This window comes from Astyanax mexicanus, chromosome 21, assembly GCF_023375975.1.
Source record: "Astyanax mexicanus isolate ESR-SI-001 chromosome 21, AstMex3_surface, whole genome shotgun sequence".
In the NCBI taxonomy this organism is placed as follows: Eukaryota; Metazoa; Chordata; class Actinopteri; order Characiformes; family Acestrorhamphidae; genus Astyanax; species Astyanax mexicanus.
The window spans coordinates 19679828-19699230 of NC_064428.1; the positions used below are offsets into that span (position 1 = coordinate 19679828).

The 19403-nt window shown below is 35.4% G+C and overlaps 1 protein-coding gene across 2 annotated transcripts in view; it reads left to right on the forward strand.

Moving 5' to 3' along the window:
• Positions 1–19403, forward strand: part of tmem39a (transmembrane protein 39A) — a 149511-nt gene that overhangs the window by 120834 nt on the left and 9274 nt on the right. Inside the window, exons 1-5 of one of the 2 annotated variants that reach the window (XM_022674843.2) lie at positions 2283–2601; positions 5797–6001; positions 14051–14273; positions 15136–15219; positions 18947–19101. In XM_022674843.2, the coding sequence (XP_022530564.1) occupies positions 5889–6001; positions 14051–14273; positions 15136–15219; positions 18947–19101 (575 nt within the window). In that variant the 5' untranslated portion in view covers positions 2283–2601; positions 5797–5888. Of the gene's footprint in view, positions 1–2282; positions 2602–5796; positions 6002–14050; positions 14274–15135; positions 15220–18946; positions 19102–19403 lie in introns of those variants that run through there. The other variant, XM_049470157.1, reaches the window with a different exon arrangement.

Below are 19403 nucleotides of genomic sequence, written 5' to 3' on the forward strand. Positions count from 1 at the left end.
TTAAAATTGATCCCAAATCGATTTGAAAAAAATGAATAAATTCTGGCACTAGAGATCAATGCTTAGATGATGGAAAAGTAGACTCCTGTCCCATGTAAGTGATTTTTGATGTAAGTAAAAAAAAAAATCTAAATTCCTCAAATGTTAGGTAATAGTTCATTTTTTATATAATTTGAATGTATTTCTAGGGGGGGAATCCTAATTTACAACAATATATGTTATATATTCTATGTAATAAATGTGATGGCCCTAATTTTAGTATAGTCTAATAGTATTTTTTTCTGTTATTTTCATTGTTTTTTTTTTTATAAAGCTATATCAGTTTTAATAATTGTAATATTTAAAGACAAAAATAATGGAACCAACAGTCTGACACAATAGTATGAAAAGGCCACAAAATGATCAAGCAGGAACAGACAAATAATAAAAAATAAAAATAATAAATTAATTAGGAAAAAAATTGGTTTTCCATAAATGTTTAACACCCTTAACAGTTCACCTACATAAATCTTAGTGAGTGTCTGTATATATATATATATATTCAGGTCAGAATTAAGCTTTATGAATATAACATTGGACTGGTATTACAATAAGATTGATAATAAAAGATTCATTTGACTGAATAAAAAAAAATGATAAATGATCAATCAATTCCCTGGATTTTTCACAGAAACACATCTATTAGAAATGGTGATGAATTGACTTATCCTGGCATTAACTAAGTTTCCTATTTTGTTTTTAATAAAAAATTTAAAAGGTCAAACCAATATCCACCGAATGTAACAAATGTAAGGAGGATACATGGATATTATTTATTTCTTATTTATTTACTTCTACTATTTATTTGGTTTATATTATTTAGTATTGTATGGAATCTGATCGGGGAAGGAATAATAAAACCAGCTCTATTTCACTTCCCCAAATTCTGACTCAATATACCTACATTTAACACCAGTGGATTATGCAAAAGAATTTGGAGCAATTTCCCGTAAAGTGTGTGTGCTGTTTAGGCAGCAGCCCAAGTTACATGATGAGCAATAGCCCAATAGATTTTCCTGTAGATAAAATAGTTTACATTGCCTCATTATTTCATATTGGAATCAATTTCTTAAAGGCATTCACTGGTTAATTCATACTCAAAACCTGATTAACTAATAAAAATGGAATTGTCATATGAACTTATATAAATCTAATAAAGTTATTTTTTGAAATGTAAAAACAACAAAGACAACCATTTACTTGGAAATGTTGTTGAGAAGTTTTTTCTGTCATTTTTATGTACAATTTGGTAAAGGACAAATATATATGGCTCTCAAAACCATCACTGACCATCAGTAAATTTTGCATTTCATTTGGAAATCAAGGAAGCAGAGTCTGGAGGAAGAGTGGAGAGACACACAGTCCAAACTGCTTGAGATCTAGTGTGAAGTTTTCACAATCAGTGATGGTTTGGAGAGACATGTCATCTGCTGGTGTTGGTCCATTGTGTTACATCAAGTCAAAATCAGTGCAGTGTTTTCCCAGAAAATCTAGCATATATACAGTTCTGGAAAAAAATTAAGAGACCACTTTAGTATTTATAAGTATTTTTGAAACATATGAACATTGTTGTTTCATTATATAAACTACAGACAACTTTTTTCCAAATTCTCAATAAAAATATTCTCATTTAGAGCATTTATTTGCAGAAAATTAGGATTGGTCTAATTAGATCTCAGATTATACAAAGAAAACAAGTTCATATTTATAAAGTTTAGTCCAGAAATCAGGATTTGGTGGAATAACCCTGGTTTTTAATCAAAGTTTTCATGAATCTTGGCATGTTCTCCTCCACCAGTCTTACATGCTGCTTTTGGATAAATTTATGCCACTCCTGGTGCAAAAATTCAAGCAGTTCAGTTTGGTTTGATGGTTGTGATCATCCATCTTCCTCTTGATTATATTCCAGAGGTTTTCAATTTGGTAAAACATCATTTTTAAGTTGTCTCTATTTTTTTCCAGAGCTGTGTGTGTGTGTATATATATGTGTGTCACACTTCCCCTCTCTAGAGAGATATATATATATATATATATATATATATATATATATATATATATATATATATATATATAGAGGGGAAGTGTGACAGCTGTGACTGATATTTTATATATATATATAAAATATATATATATATATATAAAATATCAGTCACAGCTGTCACACTTCCCCTCTCTAGATATTCCCCTCTCTCGGTGCTCCGCTGCGCATGCGCTCTCGGCTCCTCGTCCGTCGCGTTGTGGATGACGCCGCCCGCTGAGGGAGGACTCGCTTTGCCACGTCGGTCTGAGCGCTGAGAGAGAGAGACTGGAGCGGACCTCGCCTCCCTGCATCCCCTCGCTGCACTCAGCACAGCCCGGGCTCTGTTCTCCAAAATCCTGGCTCTCTAACACCCGCCGGAACAGCCGGTCACCCGCCGTTACTCTCCCGCCTTCCCTCCTTCATTAACTCCCGCGCTGTCTGTCCGGAGCCGCGGAGCTGAGAGAGAGTCTCCGCAGCCGCAGCGCTCGCTCTGGACTCGGCTCTTCTCCTTACCGCGGGGGACTGATGTCTCTGACGGATGTGTGAGTGTGTTTTACTCATTTTCCTTTAACATAGAAAAACACTGAATTCGGAGAAAACCCCTGAGTTCGCTTCGTTTCACTGAGAGAGAAAAGTGTAGCTAAAGCTAAAGCTACACTTCTGGTCACCAGCTGAACTCAACTTCACGCTGCTGCTACTGCTGCTGCTTAGCGACTGAGCTAGTTTAGCTAACCGAGCTAACAGCACAACACACAGCCCCACTGCTTAAACCTGCAGAGAACAGCTGCTGAAACACACTAACTTCAGCTGTTTAGCTGTTTAATTCAGTTTAACTGCAATCTATGGTGGAGTCTGCTGTTTATAAACTCTTCACATAATTAATACAGTAAAGCTAGGTCTGTTAGCAGGAGGTTTAAATGTCCAGGCTAAAGCTGGAGGAGTGTGAAGGAGCTACAGGTTGCTTCACCTGAGGAAAAAAGCTGGAGCTGCAGCTGTGGCTAATCTATGCTAAGCTAAGCTAGTTAGCTAGTAGTTACTGTGAATGAAGCAGCTGGTTGAGTGAAAGCCCACTAGTATAGTTAGCTAGTATCAGCGAGGTCAGCTAACTCGAGAAATAGACATTTGATAGGTATGTCTCAGTAAAATATACAGCTCTGAAAAAAATAAATAAATAAGAGACCACTTAAAAATGAGTTAATTAGGTTTTACCAAATTGAAAACCTCTGGAATATAATCAAGAGGAAGATGGATGATCACAAGCCATCAACCCAAACTGAAATGCTTGAATTTTTTTCACCAGGAGTGGCATAAAGTTATCCAAAAGCAGTGTGAAAGACTGGTGGAGGAGAACATGCCAAGATGCATGAAAACTTTGATTAATAAAAACGTTTTTGTTATTTTATCCATTTCTCATATTTTGCAAATAAATGCTCTAAATGACAATATTTTTATTTGGAATTTGGAAGAAATGTCCGTAGTTTATAGAATAAAACAACAATGTCCATTTTACTCAAACACATCTATAAATAGTTAAATCAGTGAAACTGATTCAGAAACTGAAGTGTTTTTAGTTTTTTCCAGAGCTGTATTCACTGTGGCACAATTTGGCCACAGGCAGCAAACCACCATTTGAGTATTACACCATTCCACATGATTGCTATATGATTGTTCATTTATTTAATTTTAATATAATGTAATGTTACAAGGTATATATACTTCCAGTAAGGATGGGCAATATGGCGCTAAAATAATATTATGAATATTTCATGGTATTTTCAAAAATACGCTACTACAACAAATTGAAAATTAAATTGTATTATTGCATACAATATGATATGGTACACCCCTGACTGAGATATTAAAAAATACAATAATTTTATCAGATTTGTAATAGAAATCAATACTAATAATGCACTATAAATATCTCAATATATGCAAGATTAAAGTAAAACAAATGATACTGGACAGATTTAATCTGTCGCTAGTAGATATATAATGGAACATGAGAACAGTGTTACATTTTCTTTTGCCAAAAACAGCAAAAATGTAGTACCCTGCTGTAACAATTAGGGGTGGCACGATATTTCAGGGATTTTTTTTTTTTAATTGAAAGCGCAAAAACACAGCTCCACAAATGTACACGCTCTTAAGGTTACTTGTCTAAACAAATTACAGTCAAATAAATAATGCGTTAAAATAACAATGTGAAGTTTTGCCATTTATCAGTCAAGTAATTTTTTTGAATGCTGCACATTATGGCATATATATTTACACCAGTATTTTCACAGAAAAACTTTCACGTTTTACAAAAGGCACTTGTTTTCTCGTGCAACAGGCAGGTAGTGTGAAGTAGGAACCCAGTCACTAACCCAATGTAAGAGTTTGTGCATCTTTCTTGTTTTCACATCCCTAATATATTTAACTAGAGGCGTTCCAGACAAAGAGGAAAGGATACAAAGTCAGTTTTTCCCCTGGTATTTTCTCTATTTTCTGTAAAATATATATTATTTATTTTATCTGGACATTTGGTGCACAACCAAAGGCAACAAGAAAGATGTCCAACATGCATTTTGAAATTGAAGGGAAAAAAAGACATGAAACATTTATAATTGAATTGACAAAAAATGTGTCAATGTGCACTGTGAGTAATATCTTAAGTTGAAAAGCACTTACCCGATTACACTGTTGAGACTTGTTTGAGAAAAGCATGCAGATACTGTCAGAATTTGAGGTGTAGCACGTTTTCCCTCTTAGACACGCTTTTAAATCGAGAACAGTTAAGCTTGGTTGCGCATGTTTTTTGTCAGGTTCCTCATTTTTACTGTAGGCTGCACTTCACTGGCTGTTGATGAACCGCAGTGGCCTGTTAGTGATGACGGCTGCATTTCCTACATACGGTGAGAAGTCCTGCACATACTTGGCTACGAAGCTCTACTGCAGTGACCCCCCGCTAGTTCTGGGGACCCCATGATTTGCACATTTTTTTGTGTTTTCCCCTCTCTAACACACCTGGATAAGTAGTGAATGAGCTGAATCAGGTGTACTACAGCACAAAGGATCCATAGTGTGGAGGTGAGTGTAGGCTTTTCAGGACTAGGATTGGGGACCTCTGCTGTACTGCCACCAGGCTCTTATTTTAGGGCTTAATGATACAGCTACATATATTTATTTTTATTGGTAGCCTTAACAGCCAGAAACCACTTAAAATCAAAATTTTCCAAATCAGATCCAAACCACATTTGGAGGTAGGAAATTGGTTTGAAATCACAATCAGATTTGTACACATGCATTTCAGTATGAACACTGGATGCTCAAATCGAATGTCTTTATTTATTTATTTATTTTTTACATCAGTCACAATGACATTGCAGCAAACAACAAACTCATCTAAATCTCTATCTGGATGGGATTAATTTCTCATTGGAACTCCCCCCATAAAAGAGAAAATTACCCCAGGACCCCCTAAGAAGCTAATCATGCCCGGATAGGAGTGATGGAAGTTCACTAATACTTTTATGTATATCACATACATTTTATTGAATATATATATGAGATAATGAGTCAAAGCCTGGAGAACCAAAACATGTGCAGCGACCACAGTTTTTCTAAGTCAGCTTGCTGGGCAGCTTGCTCACGTCCATTCTTCAGAAAAGACAGTACTCTGGCAGCAAAGCTGCATATGAATTTTATTTGTCGAAATATGACTTTCATATTCTTTTCCCTTCCTCTTTTTCCAGCGACCGGGCTGCGCTGGGCGAGGCCGTGAGGACGTGTCACATTGGAGCTGCCTGGGTTGTGGTGGTGGTGGTGGTTGACGAGGGAGCTGGACATGCCCGGGGGCCGTAGGGGTCCGAGTAGACAGCAGCTCAGCCGCTCGGCGCTGCCGTCCCTGCAGACTCTTGTAGGGGGCAGCCTCAGCAACGGGACTGGCCCCAGGAGCAGGTATGGCCCTCTGAATACTGTACACTGTGCATGCACTTTCGCTTGGGGGTTAGTGAAACACTATATTATATTATTCTCACTTTGTCAAAATCATGGCCCAGTATGGACACATCCCTGTGTTAACTACTGAAAAAAATCACATATCCTCAAAAAGTAATGTAAACTTTTAATTTCATGAAGGCTCTTAAAATTTGTAGTTTATGTATTAGGTGCCCCAACTGTTGTTTCAGTGTAGAAGGATGCACATCATAAGTTCAAACCCACTAGACCTGCAACCATTAGGCAATAGAATCAAATCAAAATTTCAGTGTTGAATATTTGTTAAATTATGACGCAGTTAAATGTCTTCTGGAACTTTTCAAGGACATTTAAATCCTACATTCAGTTTTCTGTGGATTTGATGGAGAAAGCATAGAGAGAGTGGATTTCCTCACACAGCTGACTAATCAGAAAGAAAGAAGGAACAACAAAATATTGCAATGTCAGTTTTCTCAATATCATGCAGATTTACAGTGAAATCAAACCTGCTTTTTTGCAGTTTAAATCAGATAATAATGAGTTTGTAACTTTGGATTGTTTTCTTCTTGGTTTGATTTGTTTTTGCACGGTGGAAAACCCAAGTACACCAAAATGCGTCACAACAAACCACGCGAGAACTTTCTCTCTTCTTATTGGTTAGACCTCTCTGGGATGGTAGCAGGAAATTAAATACAAGAAAAAGGTTCTATGTTCCTGACTAACATGTACAGTATATATCTGTGCAATTTAATGTGAAAAACATTTAGAAGTGGCATCTGTTAATAACTGTATTAATTATCTGAATAATAAATCAGGTTAAACTGCTCCTGAAGAGCCTTTTAGTTCAACTTGTGACGAACAGCTGATAGTTAGGTTGGATTGATGATGGGTCACATTGTCGCATATTCATACATGCAAAAATGAATTGCATCAAAGCTGAAAATGAGGCTGAGTATGGTCTAACCATACAGGAATATGCCGGTGTAAAAACACTACCAATTTCAGGATGAGAGCTGTATGTTTTAAAAGCTTGCCAGTGTTTGTGTTGTGCATCAACACGTTGTTCCTTAAAGGTTTCCATGATATTTGGCCTTCAGTCCATCACTGATTATCGTTGCAGCATCTTTCACAACTAGGACCAGGAAAAGGCAGCTAAAAGCTGCAAGTTTATTATTGCATGCAAATTAGCGTTGCCAACAGATGAATTTGAATAATGATTTCTGTTTATGTGGAAAAGAAACAGAGGCACATTAACGGAAATATGGAAACACCTATGAAGCTTTTTAAGTAGGGCTGCAACTAATGATTATTTTTGGTAGTTTATTAATCTGATGATTTTTTTTTTATTATTAAGCAATTATTTCTGCAATGTTCTCCATTTCTTAAAAAACATAGAAACAGCGGAAAATAGGATTTAACAACCATTTAAATGTGTAGATGTTGTTTAAACATGGACAGAACTGATATTTAGTGAGTAAATTTGTAATCTGTTGTGTTTGGGCACTTTTGGAGACACAAACTAAGTTAAGTGTAAACTGTGTGAGTGAGACATTTAACCATCTCTCATTGCTCTTCTCTCCCCAGCACTTTGTGTAATGCAGTATTGTTACAAATTAACGATTATTCGACAACGACATTTGTAGTCGACAAATAAATATAATCAACATTGTTGAATATATCAACTAATCGTTGCAGCTCTAATTTCGAGAGCGTTCATTCATTAAGGCTAAAATTGTTACCTTTGCTTGTCTTCCGAGAGGTGGATTACACCAATTTTAAAATCGACAAAAATGGAGATAAGTGTTTTTTTATTGGACAGCGACAATATGGATATCCTTATATTGTCTGTATGCTTTTTGGAACATCAGCATGTCATAGAAATATAGTTTCGGACCAATTATAGAGATTTTGTGAACCACAATAACACTTATGTATCCTTTTTATTTATTTATTTTTTCTTTCAAATTTTAAAAACTAAAATAAATTGGTAATTTTTTGATACCCTTCTGAATACAGTGATGCCAGTATTTTGCTCCAACTTGTTTTTAAACTTAAAAAAATGCAATGAAGTATTGTTTAAACTAAATAATTTTTCTTTATTCAATTAATGTATTATTTTCACCTCATATCACATTACCGTGCAAATATATTAAATATTAGTTGTCTGTAGAGATGTAGAAAATGTAGTTCTACTGTGGTAGAAGCTCTAGCTGAAGTTGTAGTGCAGTGCAGGGTTGTTCTACATTACAGAAACACAGAGAGAATTTATTTCTGTGCCCAAGACAAGAAGACATACTGCTTATCAATACTCCTGAGGCTTTTCTCATGCTGTCTCGCCTGCACTGCTTTAGACCCACTGGCCTCTTATTGATTATTCTTGTTAACCTATGATCATGTAAGTCAGTGATCATAGGTCAACATTCTTTTGCTAGGTATTGACCTTATGATGTTTTTAAGTATTTATCCACAACATAAAGAACAACTGTATTTACATGATTTAGATGGTAATTAGATTTGGTTTTGATTTAGTTTAAAATATGTACAAAATGAAATTCTCCAAAATGACTTGAAATAAATATTTAAGTTACTCTCTTTTGGAAAGTAAGTTGTTTCTCCTTGTCCTGTAAAGAACTGTAATTGTGTAAGTGTAAGTGTTTTCCTTTAGACAGTGACAATATTGCCCAGATTGCATTAAAAGAGTAGTGTGGAAGGCAATATTGGGACATGCTGGCTTTAATGTGGACAGTTTATAAATCTCGTTTGTGAATTATTTAACAGATAAATTAATACTGTTTTTTTTTTTTTGGTGTAATGATGCACTCTGCTCATGATTCAATTCAAATCACGATTCTGATTTAACAATAAAATCTTTTCCTAATATTTGGAACACTTTTTTTATTTCTTAACTGTATGACAAGATGCCAAATGCAACATATATAAATCCTCTATGTATAAATTTTTGAATTAGTACTATTTATTATTAATTAAACCACATTTAGTTCCGACCCTGCAATGATTGGCTGAGAGGCGTTCTACAAGTTCCATTATCAACCGGTAATTCACTGTAACCGAAGCTCTCCATGTATCATCTATTACTCGGCTACATACAGGTAACCTAGCAACGATGCAGCGCTTACAAGCCAAACAGCACAGCTACAAACAGAGCAGTAATGGAACTATTTTAACTTGCAGATTTTTTATTACCAAACAGATCATATTTTCTCATCCTAAGAATAACTCAGAATCTTTCAATAAACAGTGATAATGGAACTTTGGTATAATCGCAATAATATACTCGAGGTTCATTCTATAACATGTAACATGCTTTAACGTAATATAAAAAGGCAGTGCTAATATTACTCATTATGTAATATAAATAGGCAGTGCCAGTATTACTCATTATATCACAAACAATTGCCTAAGTATCATAAGTACTGTTTTAAGCTAAAACAAACTACTGTTGTGTATAATTTCTTAATTAATCCCTTTTTTTTTGTAAGTTATATAGAGTAAAAGTATCATTGTATAAGATAAAAATTAAACAGTGGTAAACAGTAATGAACTAAATGTAACTACTCTGCTTAAATAGATTTTCTAGTATTAGTATTTGTGCTTTGTCACACTTTATACATGCATTTACATGCAGTTTTGGACAAGCTGAGAGATAAAGATTTGTTTTTGAAAGTGAAAGAAGCATATGGACTGGGGATTATCAGTTTTTTACAATGTTTGATTGGTTATGTGAGCACTGTTTGTCACTTCACCAAAGATGCCTAGTGCATAGTTAGCTGCAGTGTTTCAGCAAAAGGCGCAACTTAAAGTAGCTGAATGCATTTGTTAGAATAGGTGTCAAAACTCGTGATCACACTGAGGCTGCCCTGTGCTCCGTCCCCCCTTTTGCCACTCTGCCCGCTGCCTCTCCAATCTCTGCCTGCTGCTTCTCCACTGCCTCTCCGCTTCAGAGTTTATCAGCTGGTTGTTGGGGCTTAGGGAATTCCAGCCTGGAGGATCCACCGGCATGTGGACTTTTATCTGGGGAAACGCCCTGGTGCTTTACCTTAATTGTCAGTTGATGATGAGCGTTTTGGCTCAGTAAATTACTTCAAATGAACCTCGTAGTGCAGTAATACCGCAATAGCTTTTCTAATGTTTGATTATTAGAAATGAATACAGTTTGCTGACCTCTAATTAGCAGCTTGTTTCTATGAGTTTTTGCCTTGTTTTTCACAAGCTCTGCATGTTTGTTCTAAATGACTTTGAGTCTTTTTTGTGGTGCATGCAGATGCTCAGGGTTGTTGAGCAGTGTTTTTTAACTGTGGGTGGCAGAGCATCAGGTCAATGGGGACCGTTTGTTGATTAATCAAAACCATAAGTTTCCCAACCGTACGTTTAATTTAGCTTTCTATCTTCCTTGTATTTTGTAAACAAAATTTATTGAGTCATTGTAAACTGCAGCTTGAAACCAATGTTACATATTAAAGCAGTGTTATAGGAGTATATCCATCTACAGTCAGGAAGTAGTTAGTATTCATGCTTTGAACCAATCCTAAAGGACACACTTTATACATGCATTTTTGGACAAGCTGAGGGATACAGAACTCTGACTGAAAGTGAAAAAAGCATATGGACTGTTTAAACTGTTAAGGTACTATTACAAAGTTTTAACAAAGTTTGATTGGTTATATGAGCATAGTTGGCTCACTTCACCAAAGATGATTAGTGCATATTTAGCTGCAATGTTGTACCAATAGGTGCAACTTAAAGAAGCTTAATGCATTTGTCAGATGGAGTGTCTACAAACATTAGTACATGCAATGTACTCTTGTTTTTCACCTTTGATCATAGTAATACGTGCACCATACAGTAAGCTAACCACAGTTAGCTTGATGCAAAGATAGCAGCCTATTTATTCTAATGCTGAGGGTTTAAACAAATGTTCAGTAACACAAATTTACATGAAAGCCACTGTAGCACAATATGCTTCTGCACGCATCAGCCATCAGAGTAGAAAAATAAGTAAGTAGGAACAATTGCTAACAACAGCATGAACCAAACCAGAACTAAATACAGGGATCCAATAAACCGTTTGCTTATTTGTGAGCAATAATCATCAAAGCAGGTCATTTTTTAATTGTCACACTTTTCTAAAACATGATAAACATCATCAGCCTTTGAGACAAACGCAGTGCAATATGAAACTACCACAAAAGAAATGTTTAGTATTATGTGGTAAGGAGTCCATCTTTTCCATCTAGCTTAATTATTATATCACACTATTTAAAGATTTGCTTGCATGAATTTGACACATTTTTCATATTTATTTGCTTTTTGGAGGTGGGACAAAAGTCAAAAGTAGCAGGACATCCTTTTATTTCAGAAAAGAAAGGGAAAATAACATATCTGAACACCCCCAGCAAGTAATGGATGAAGGGACCTATCTTTTAGGCTTATTGTTATTGCGAGCATCATATTATGTTTGCATCGTATTGCGAGAGTCCCTGTGATTTCCAAACCCTAATATTTACATTCTTTTTAAAATTGTAACAAATTATTTCAGATACAGATCATGAAGAGAGAATACTTCAGCTCTGTCTGGAAAAGTATCACAGTTGTGACATAGCACTTTGCTGTGGTTTTCAGAGTCTTATTAAATAATAATGACGTTTATGAGTGTGTACATAATAAAGGAAATACCTCTCATGCAACTGTCGGCAAAATTGGCTTTGCTCCCTCCGTGTGGGTTGATGGCGCTCTCACCAAAGGGTGATGAACCGAGTCGCTGCGCTTTCCTCCGCATTGATGCACCAGCAGAGTCTGACTTTACATGTATCAGAGGAGACATGTGTTAGTCTTCACCCTTCTGGTGTTGGGGCATCACTAGTGATAGAGGGAGTCCTCTAAGTTCAATTAGCAGGGTAGGAGCACAGTTTTGCTCAAAATATTGCAATGCACACAACATTATGTGTGACATACAAGAGTTCAAAAGAGGACAAATTGTTGGTGCACGTCTTGCTGGAGCATCTGTGACCAAGACAGCAAGCAAGTCTTTGTGATGTATCAAGAGCCACGGTATCCAGTGTAATGTCAGCACACCACCAAGAAGGACGAACCACATCCAACAGGATTAACTGTGGACGCAAGAAAAAAAATAAAAATAAATACCATGATATTGTTTAATGGCCATATCGCTGACCCCTAACTAAAAGATTAAGAATTTTAAGGATTTTTTTTTTTGTAGATGCCCTGATGAGATCCACCTTAATTGGATCCAAAGAAATTGAGGCATATTATAAAAGATTGTGAGGTCAGACAAACTATTATATAATACTGACCTAAGCTGGCTAACTATATTTACACATTTTGACATTTCAAAAGTCATGGCATGACAGTATGTAAATTTATCATCAAATGTTACATTAGTGTATGGCTTGGGAAGGCCCACAGAGACCAAAATTCCTTGAGGTTAAGATAAAACTGATTAAACTTGACTGCTGTTGAGTGAAGGATAGATTCAATACTGTAAATCAATGTTAAAGGTTGTCAAGCTGTCCAAAGGTCAAATGGAAGGGAAAAGTTGGTTACTGTCGTTTGCTGACCTCTGATCAGATGGTTTGTGTACAAAGCCAGAAAGTTGCTTGTTGTTCAGGGTTGTGTAAGCGTGTGCATGTTTATCTGATTCAGTGTAATGTCTAAGGTAAATTTTGTGCTGTGTAAGGTGGGCGTTATGCAATGCCTTGTTTTAATCAAATGTAGAACAGTGTTAGCCACATGCATTTACGCTTCGCAGGCAAATGCCACTCTGTTTGCCCAAACTGAAATCTGACTACTGTGTGGGAAGGAATATGCAAATCCTTTTGTTACATGATAATCAGTTGCTTATTTGTTGATTTCTTTCCTTTACTCTGCTAATGACAGTTTGTTTTCTACAAACTTGCTTTTTTACCTTCATGCCATAATTCATTCAGAACAGGGAAATAGCTTTGACAGTCCATACTGACAAGAAAATGACTGTTTATACCAGTTTAAGTGTTTCATTCAGAAGGCAGATTATCTTTTATTTATGCTGAAGTGTATACACTCTCTCTCACTTTCACTTTCACACACTCGTCTGGTCATGCACACACAAACGCACACACACGCACAGTTGATGACAAGTTTCCTATTTTTAAGCTGTTGAAGGTGTGGAATATGGAGCTACACTAGTGTTTATTAAACTATATTAACACTCAGTTAAACTCAGTAACTCACACAAATACAATCACTTAAAAATTAAGAGTTTCTTTGATTTTACCAAATTGAAAACCTCTGGAATATAATCAAGAGAAAGGTGGATGATCACAAGCCATCAAACCAAACTGAACTGCTTAAATTTTTACATCAGAAGTGGAATAAAGTTATCCAAAAGCAACTTTTGGATAAAGTAAGACTGGTGGAGGAGATCATGCCAAGAACTGTAATTATAAACCAGGGTTATTCCACCAAAGTAGTAATACTGATTTCTGAACTCTTAAAACGTTATGCACATGAACTTGTTTTCTTTGCATTATTTGAGGTCTGAAAGCTCTGCATCTTTTTTGTTATTTCGTCCATTTCTCATTTTCTGCAAATAAATGCTCTAAATGACAATATTTTCATTTGGAATTTGGGAGAAATGTTTTTTGTAGTTTATAGGTTAAAACAACAATGTTCATTTTACTCAAACATAAACCCATAAATAGCAAAATCAGAGAAACTGATTCAGAAACTGAAGTGGTCTCTAAATTTTAACAGATCTGTATATATAATACAGTAAATCAACCCTGAAATATTATAATGCAGTAAAAAAAGGGATCTAGTCTGCCATGTGTAAACCACGCTACCCCACTCTACAATTATTGTTTTAAGGAATTGGCAACAATAATACAATCTAAGTGTTTCCAACACTGATTATTTTTTCATATTTAATTAACAATTATCAAGAGCTAATTCTTAAGGGAAAAACATATATTATTAATTAATAATTATATATATATTTTTTTCTCTCCCCTACAGGAGCAGCAATTCAGTGGGTCTGACGGCCCCACCCCTCACCACCCTGATCACACCCGAGCCTGTGCGTCACTCTCGTATCCCAGAGCTTCCTCTCGACAGCAGCCTGCTGTTTGAGTTCCTGCTCTTCCTCTACCTGCTGGTGGCGCTCTTCGTACAGTACATCAACATCTACAGGACTGTATGGTGGTATCCTCACAGCCACCCTGCTGCCTCTACCTCGCTCGTACGTGATACTGCCCTTTAAAATGAGTTTATCAGCTGTAGCCAAGATGCCAAGACCTTGCTAATTCAGTAATGAATTAAATATAAATGAGTTTGTATAAGAGCTTGTATAAATAAGAAGACATGCTAAACTGTAGTGTTTTAGTGTTGTTGTTTTTTTTTAAATATTAATACCTGCCACATGGTCTAAGGACAGAGGAATTGCAGTTCTCTAAAAGCAAGAATACCCTATTTATTCTTTGTGTGCAAAATTACAGTCGTATATTTTTTTTTACTGTAACAAATTTATTACAATATGCTTACATAATGCCCCATTGCCCAGAACATGTTTCGGTCCTTTGTGTGGAAAAGGTTTGGTTTCTAGAGATATGACTCCCTACAGAGTACTTTAAGAGCAAATTATGTTGTAGAAACAATGTAAAATAAATTAGTGCACACAAGTAGTCTATGCTTATTACATTACATTTGGCAGATGCCTTTTTCCAAAGTTAAAGGTAAAAAAACATTTTCAGATAGGGCCTGAAGGAGGTCAAAGGGAAATAATGGGATAGAGGAGTGAAGGAGGGGAAGAAGGAAATTAGGTTAGAAGTAGTTAGTTTATAGTTAAAAAACCATATTAATCATATTAATAAATCATATTGTATATCATTGTTTCATTTAGAATGTAGAATATTGAGATGGGATTTTAGTCGTATAGTCCAGCCTTAGTATATACTGTTTCTTCTTTTTTTGTGTGTATATCACGGCATATTATCGCTGTCCAATGATTGAGTAATATATATATATATATATATATATATATATATATATATATATATATATATATAATTTGTGTTCTCTTTGCTTCTCTCTTCCTGTTCCAGAACTTCTATTTGATTGACTACCACCTGGCCATCTTCATCACTGTGATGCTGGCCAGAAGACTAGTGTGGACCATCGTCTCGGAGGTACCTCACTTTTTATTTCAACTCAAACGTATGTCAAGAAACACAACAGCAAATACAGAAATGTCACAAACAATAAAACAAATCATAATCTAGAAGTTTCCAGAGCCCCAGAAAGAGCACAATTGGCCTTGCTCTCTCTGGGTGGATAGATGGAGATCTCAGCACAGGCGTCTGTTAGCTGATGTATCAGAGCTTAGTCGCTCTGTTCCCACGCCGCTTCAAAATACTCTCTTCTCAACTAAAACCTCCACCGCCTCCTTCTTCTTCCTGTGCGCAGGTGACGTAACGTGAACGCACAGGAAGAATGAACGGTGAGGGCGTTGTCACATTAAAAGTGCGAACAATTTTTAATTAATTAAGCAAATACTCAAGGCACAGAAAATTACTCAATCAATTTTTTAAATCGAGTTACTCCAATTAATTGTTTCATCCCTAGTTATATGTTTAATATTTAAGGTTCTGTATGTTTAATATTTAAGGTAAAAAAAATTAAATGTTGCCAAGATGCAATATGGTTAAAAAGACTGTGACGTTTGTGTTTTTAAGGTTACGTTTTAAAGATTTGCGAAAAATGAAATATGAAGTGTTGCAGAAAGATTTGATTCAATAAGGAACCTTAAATTATTGTTTTAAATGAATGTTCTATTTGTTTAAATTGTCATTTCATCTTCTTAATTACATAATTTAAACAAAATTTATAGACCATTTGAATGGAAAAATAATTTCTGAAATGAATTGTGACCCCAAAATTTGGAATTGGAACGAATCACCAGACACTGAGACACTGATTCGCACCCCTACATACTTCAGTCATTATTCACAATAATCCTGATGTGATAAACAGTAGTACTTCTATATGGATGATTTTTTTTCCACTGATACAGTAAAACAGATGTTTGGTTTGGTTTTAAAGTCGTCGCAAACAGGATGTATGATTGTGGACATCACTCATACTTAAGATGTTAGTTTAAGACCATAAACTCTGTTTGTGTTTCCAGCTTTGCAACATTTGGCATCCCAAGGCAGAATATTAAACATGTAGACCACACAGAGTTCATTGATTTTAAATTTATTTACACTACACTTGTATTTTGTGGAGCAAAACTTTTCTAATAATTTAGTGAAGTAAAACCCTCTACACACACTTTCTTCTTCAGAATGAAAAAGTGAAAAGGGATATAAAATAAAGCTGTGGTAACAGACCATTAACTGTGTTTGAGTGTTTACCTTGGAGACAATTAAAATGGACGTATTTCTTGATGACACATGGGAACCACCTGTGGTTTCTGTGGTTTTGTTCTGGGTTAAATATAGCTCACTGATAAAACTCTAAGGAGCTCTGCTATATTCAGAAACTCAGAGTGGCACCACCAGTTTGTTAAAAACAGTAGATATTAGTTTATTCGCAGTTGAATGGTGTGGCAAAGACACTGGTCACTTAATGTAAGAATTTTCTGGATTGTATACTGATTTTTTTTTTTACTTTGTATATAAAGCCATAAATATTTTTCTATTTTCTGCTGTTTTGGTCCACGTCACTAAAGCCATACTGTTTAGTTGTACTTCTGCAAAAACAAGTATATATTATATTCCGTTATATCAATCCTCATCCTATCATGGAAACGCTCACTTATACCATGGGATATATCTACGGGTATCTTTGGTTTTAAAACCAGCACTAAATAGTGGTTTTACCTGCAGTGTTTTGAAGAATGTGGGAGCTGAGTGGTCAGATAGGTCAGTAAGAGTGCATAATAATAAAAAATATATATTACCACCAAATTAAATAGGTGGAGTTTATATAATTGTATACATCTTATTATGTAACCCCTTAACAGGCCAGCATTTTTGTTAATTTTCTGCCTGATATTACTCACCTAAATCTTAAAGATCTCTATTTAAGCATAACATAAAAAGATTTAATATTTGATGATAAACATTACTAAAAATTGTGATTGTAATAGAAATTATTTAAAAAAATGTAAGTAAATCTGCAACTTTACCAAGATAATGAATAATCATAAAATTGGCTCTTTCCTTAACTTAAAATATTTTTTTCTTGAATACAAAACAAACAGTTCATATTCTCCAAACCTTTCATTTTGTTACGGTTGACTAGTTTTTATATGTATTTCCAAACCTGCAGAATTTGAGTTTGATTTCTGTTACTGATCTGGAATTATTAAGTGGAGTAGAGCGTGAACAAGCAACTTCTGCAAGTGTCCTGTAGGAGATTTCAAAGCTCGCAAGTTTTCAGAATGTGAATAACCTGTTTTGATGTAGAGAAAAAGGTTTTTATTTTTCCACCTGTATTTGTTCCAAGGCCTGTAAAGGGGTAAAACTGTGCTCTCAAACTGAGGTTGCTACTAGTGTCCCTTAACAGCATATTTTACCTGATTTGTGGGACTGTATCATTAATAGAAACACACTGATTGATCAATATATTGTCTGACCGTCAACATGAAGAGACGCTGATCAGATTGGTAATCTCCTCGTTATTTGAATATAGCATTAGCAGTAAGAGTCTAAAAACAAACACAACAAAGCTCTTAAGATGCTCTGATAATGCTCCAACATAAAGTAAAGCTTTGGGTTTCATTGACTTCATGTTTTGTTATATAAGTGTTGTTTCACTCTTAATTACAGCTAGGAATTGAAATTCGATATCAAAAAAGTACTTCAGAGCACCAAAAAAGGCTAAAAAAAAATAAAGCAGCAATTTAGCGGAGAGGTTAAAAAAGGTTAACAGGTAAAAAAAAAAAAAATAAAAAAAAAATAATAAAACAGTGAATGTGCCCTGGAGCACGCACAGTAACGAGGAGTGCGAGGTAAACGTTAATGTGCTCTAAAGTCTGGCTCTACTTCGAAAGATTCATCCACTCTTCATTTTTATTTCTTCTAATTGTCGACACATCGTCGCTGTGCTCTCTCTCTCTCTCTCTTCTAGTCTAGTCTAGTCTGCTACAAATAAACCACACTATTATTACTTGCAGTGTATTTGTGCACTGTTTAAGATTTGGACTCAAGTAAATAAGAAAATGCCTTAAATATAATACATTTTAAATTATATATATTAATGTGACTTAATTTCTATTTGAGGAGGAGGAAATTATTTGTACAATTCTGGAGCAGTTTTTTTCCAAAGCAGGTCATACCGTAAGTGAGGAAAGAGCGAGTATTTTACTTTCATATTTCTTAAAAAGAACTTTAAAAACCGAACTGCATCCAGCAGAATGCTATGCTTTTAAATATGCTCATTGTTTTTGTTCCAACAAAATCCAGGAAGATGGAGCCTCTCATGGTGACAGTATGAGAATGAGATTACTCATGTCTGCTGTTAAAGGAATACACTGTTCTGTTACAAAGTATTACTCTTAATGTATAAAATAGGCCTGTCATGATAGCTATATTATTCCATTTTACATGGATATACGCATCATGAGAGAACACTCGTTTACTTTATTTAGACTCATTTTCTATAGTTTCTCCACCTCCTTAAAGCTGTAACCAGTTGGCAACATGCTTGAGATTGAGGTTCAGTATAGACCTTGTGCAGCAGTATTATTTTCTGATTTGCTGTCGTGTTTTTGGTTTAATAGGTTTTTCATTCTAAGGCCTTCTGAAGATTTTGTAAGATCATCACTTAAGATGTTATTTTAAACTGTCTCGTCACCTATAATGATCGTGTTACTGATTGCAGTTTTTTTTTTCTTCTTGCTTATAACAGGCCTCTCAGACAAGCCCGTCGTCATTGGTGCAGTATGTGCTTCTGATCGTGGCCAGGCTGAGCCTGCTGACTCTCTGCGGTTGGGTTTTGTGCTGGACCCTCGTCAACCTCTTCAAGACTCATTCGGTGCTTAACCTGCTCTTCCTGGGCTACCCGTAAGCAAATCCTAACACTTGTAGAACACCAACAAAAACATCCAGCCAAGAGTGACTCTGTGGTTAGAAACTGAGTACTGATGGAAAGACTAGAGCATATTTATTTATTTATTTATTTATTTATTTTTATTTTTTTTTAGCACTCAAAATAACCCAGTATTTTAAAGTTCACCTAAACCTGTTAAATTTGAAGAGAAAAAAAAAACACTAAAATCTTTAGTCCTCCAAGAGCAGAGCTGAAGAACCTTGTTCTCAAAGAGCTCAGAAGCAACAAGTTATGGGTTAAAAGTAGGGGTGTGACG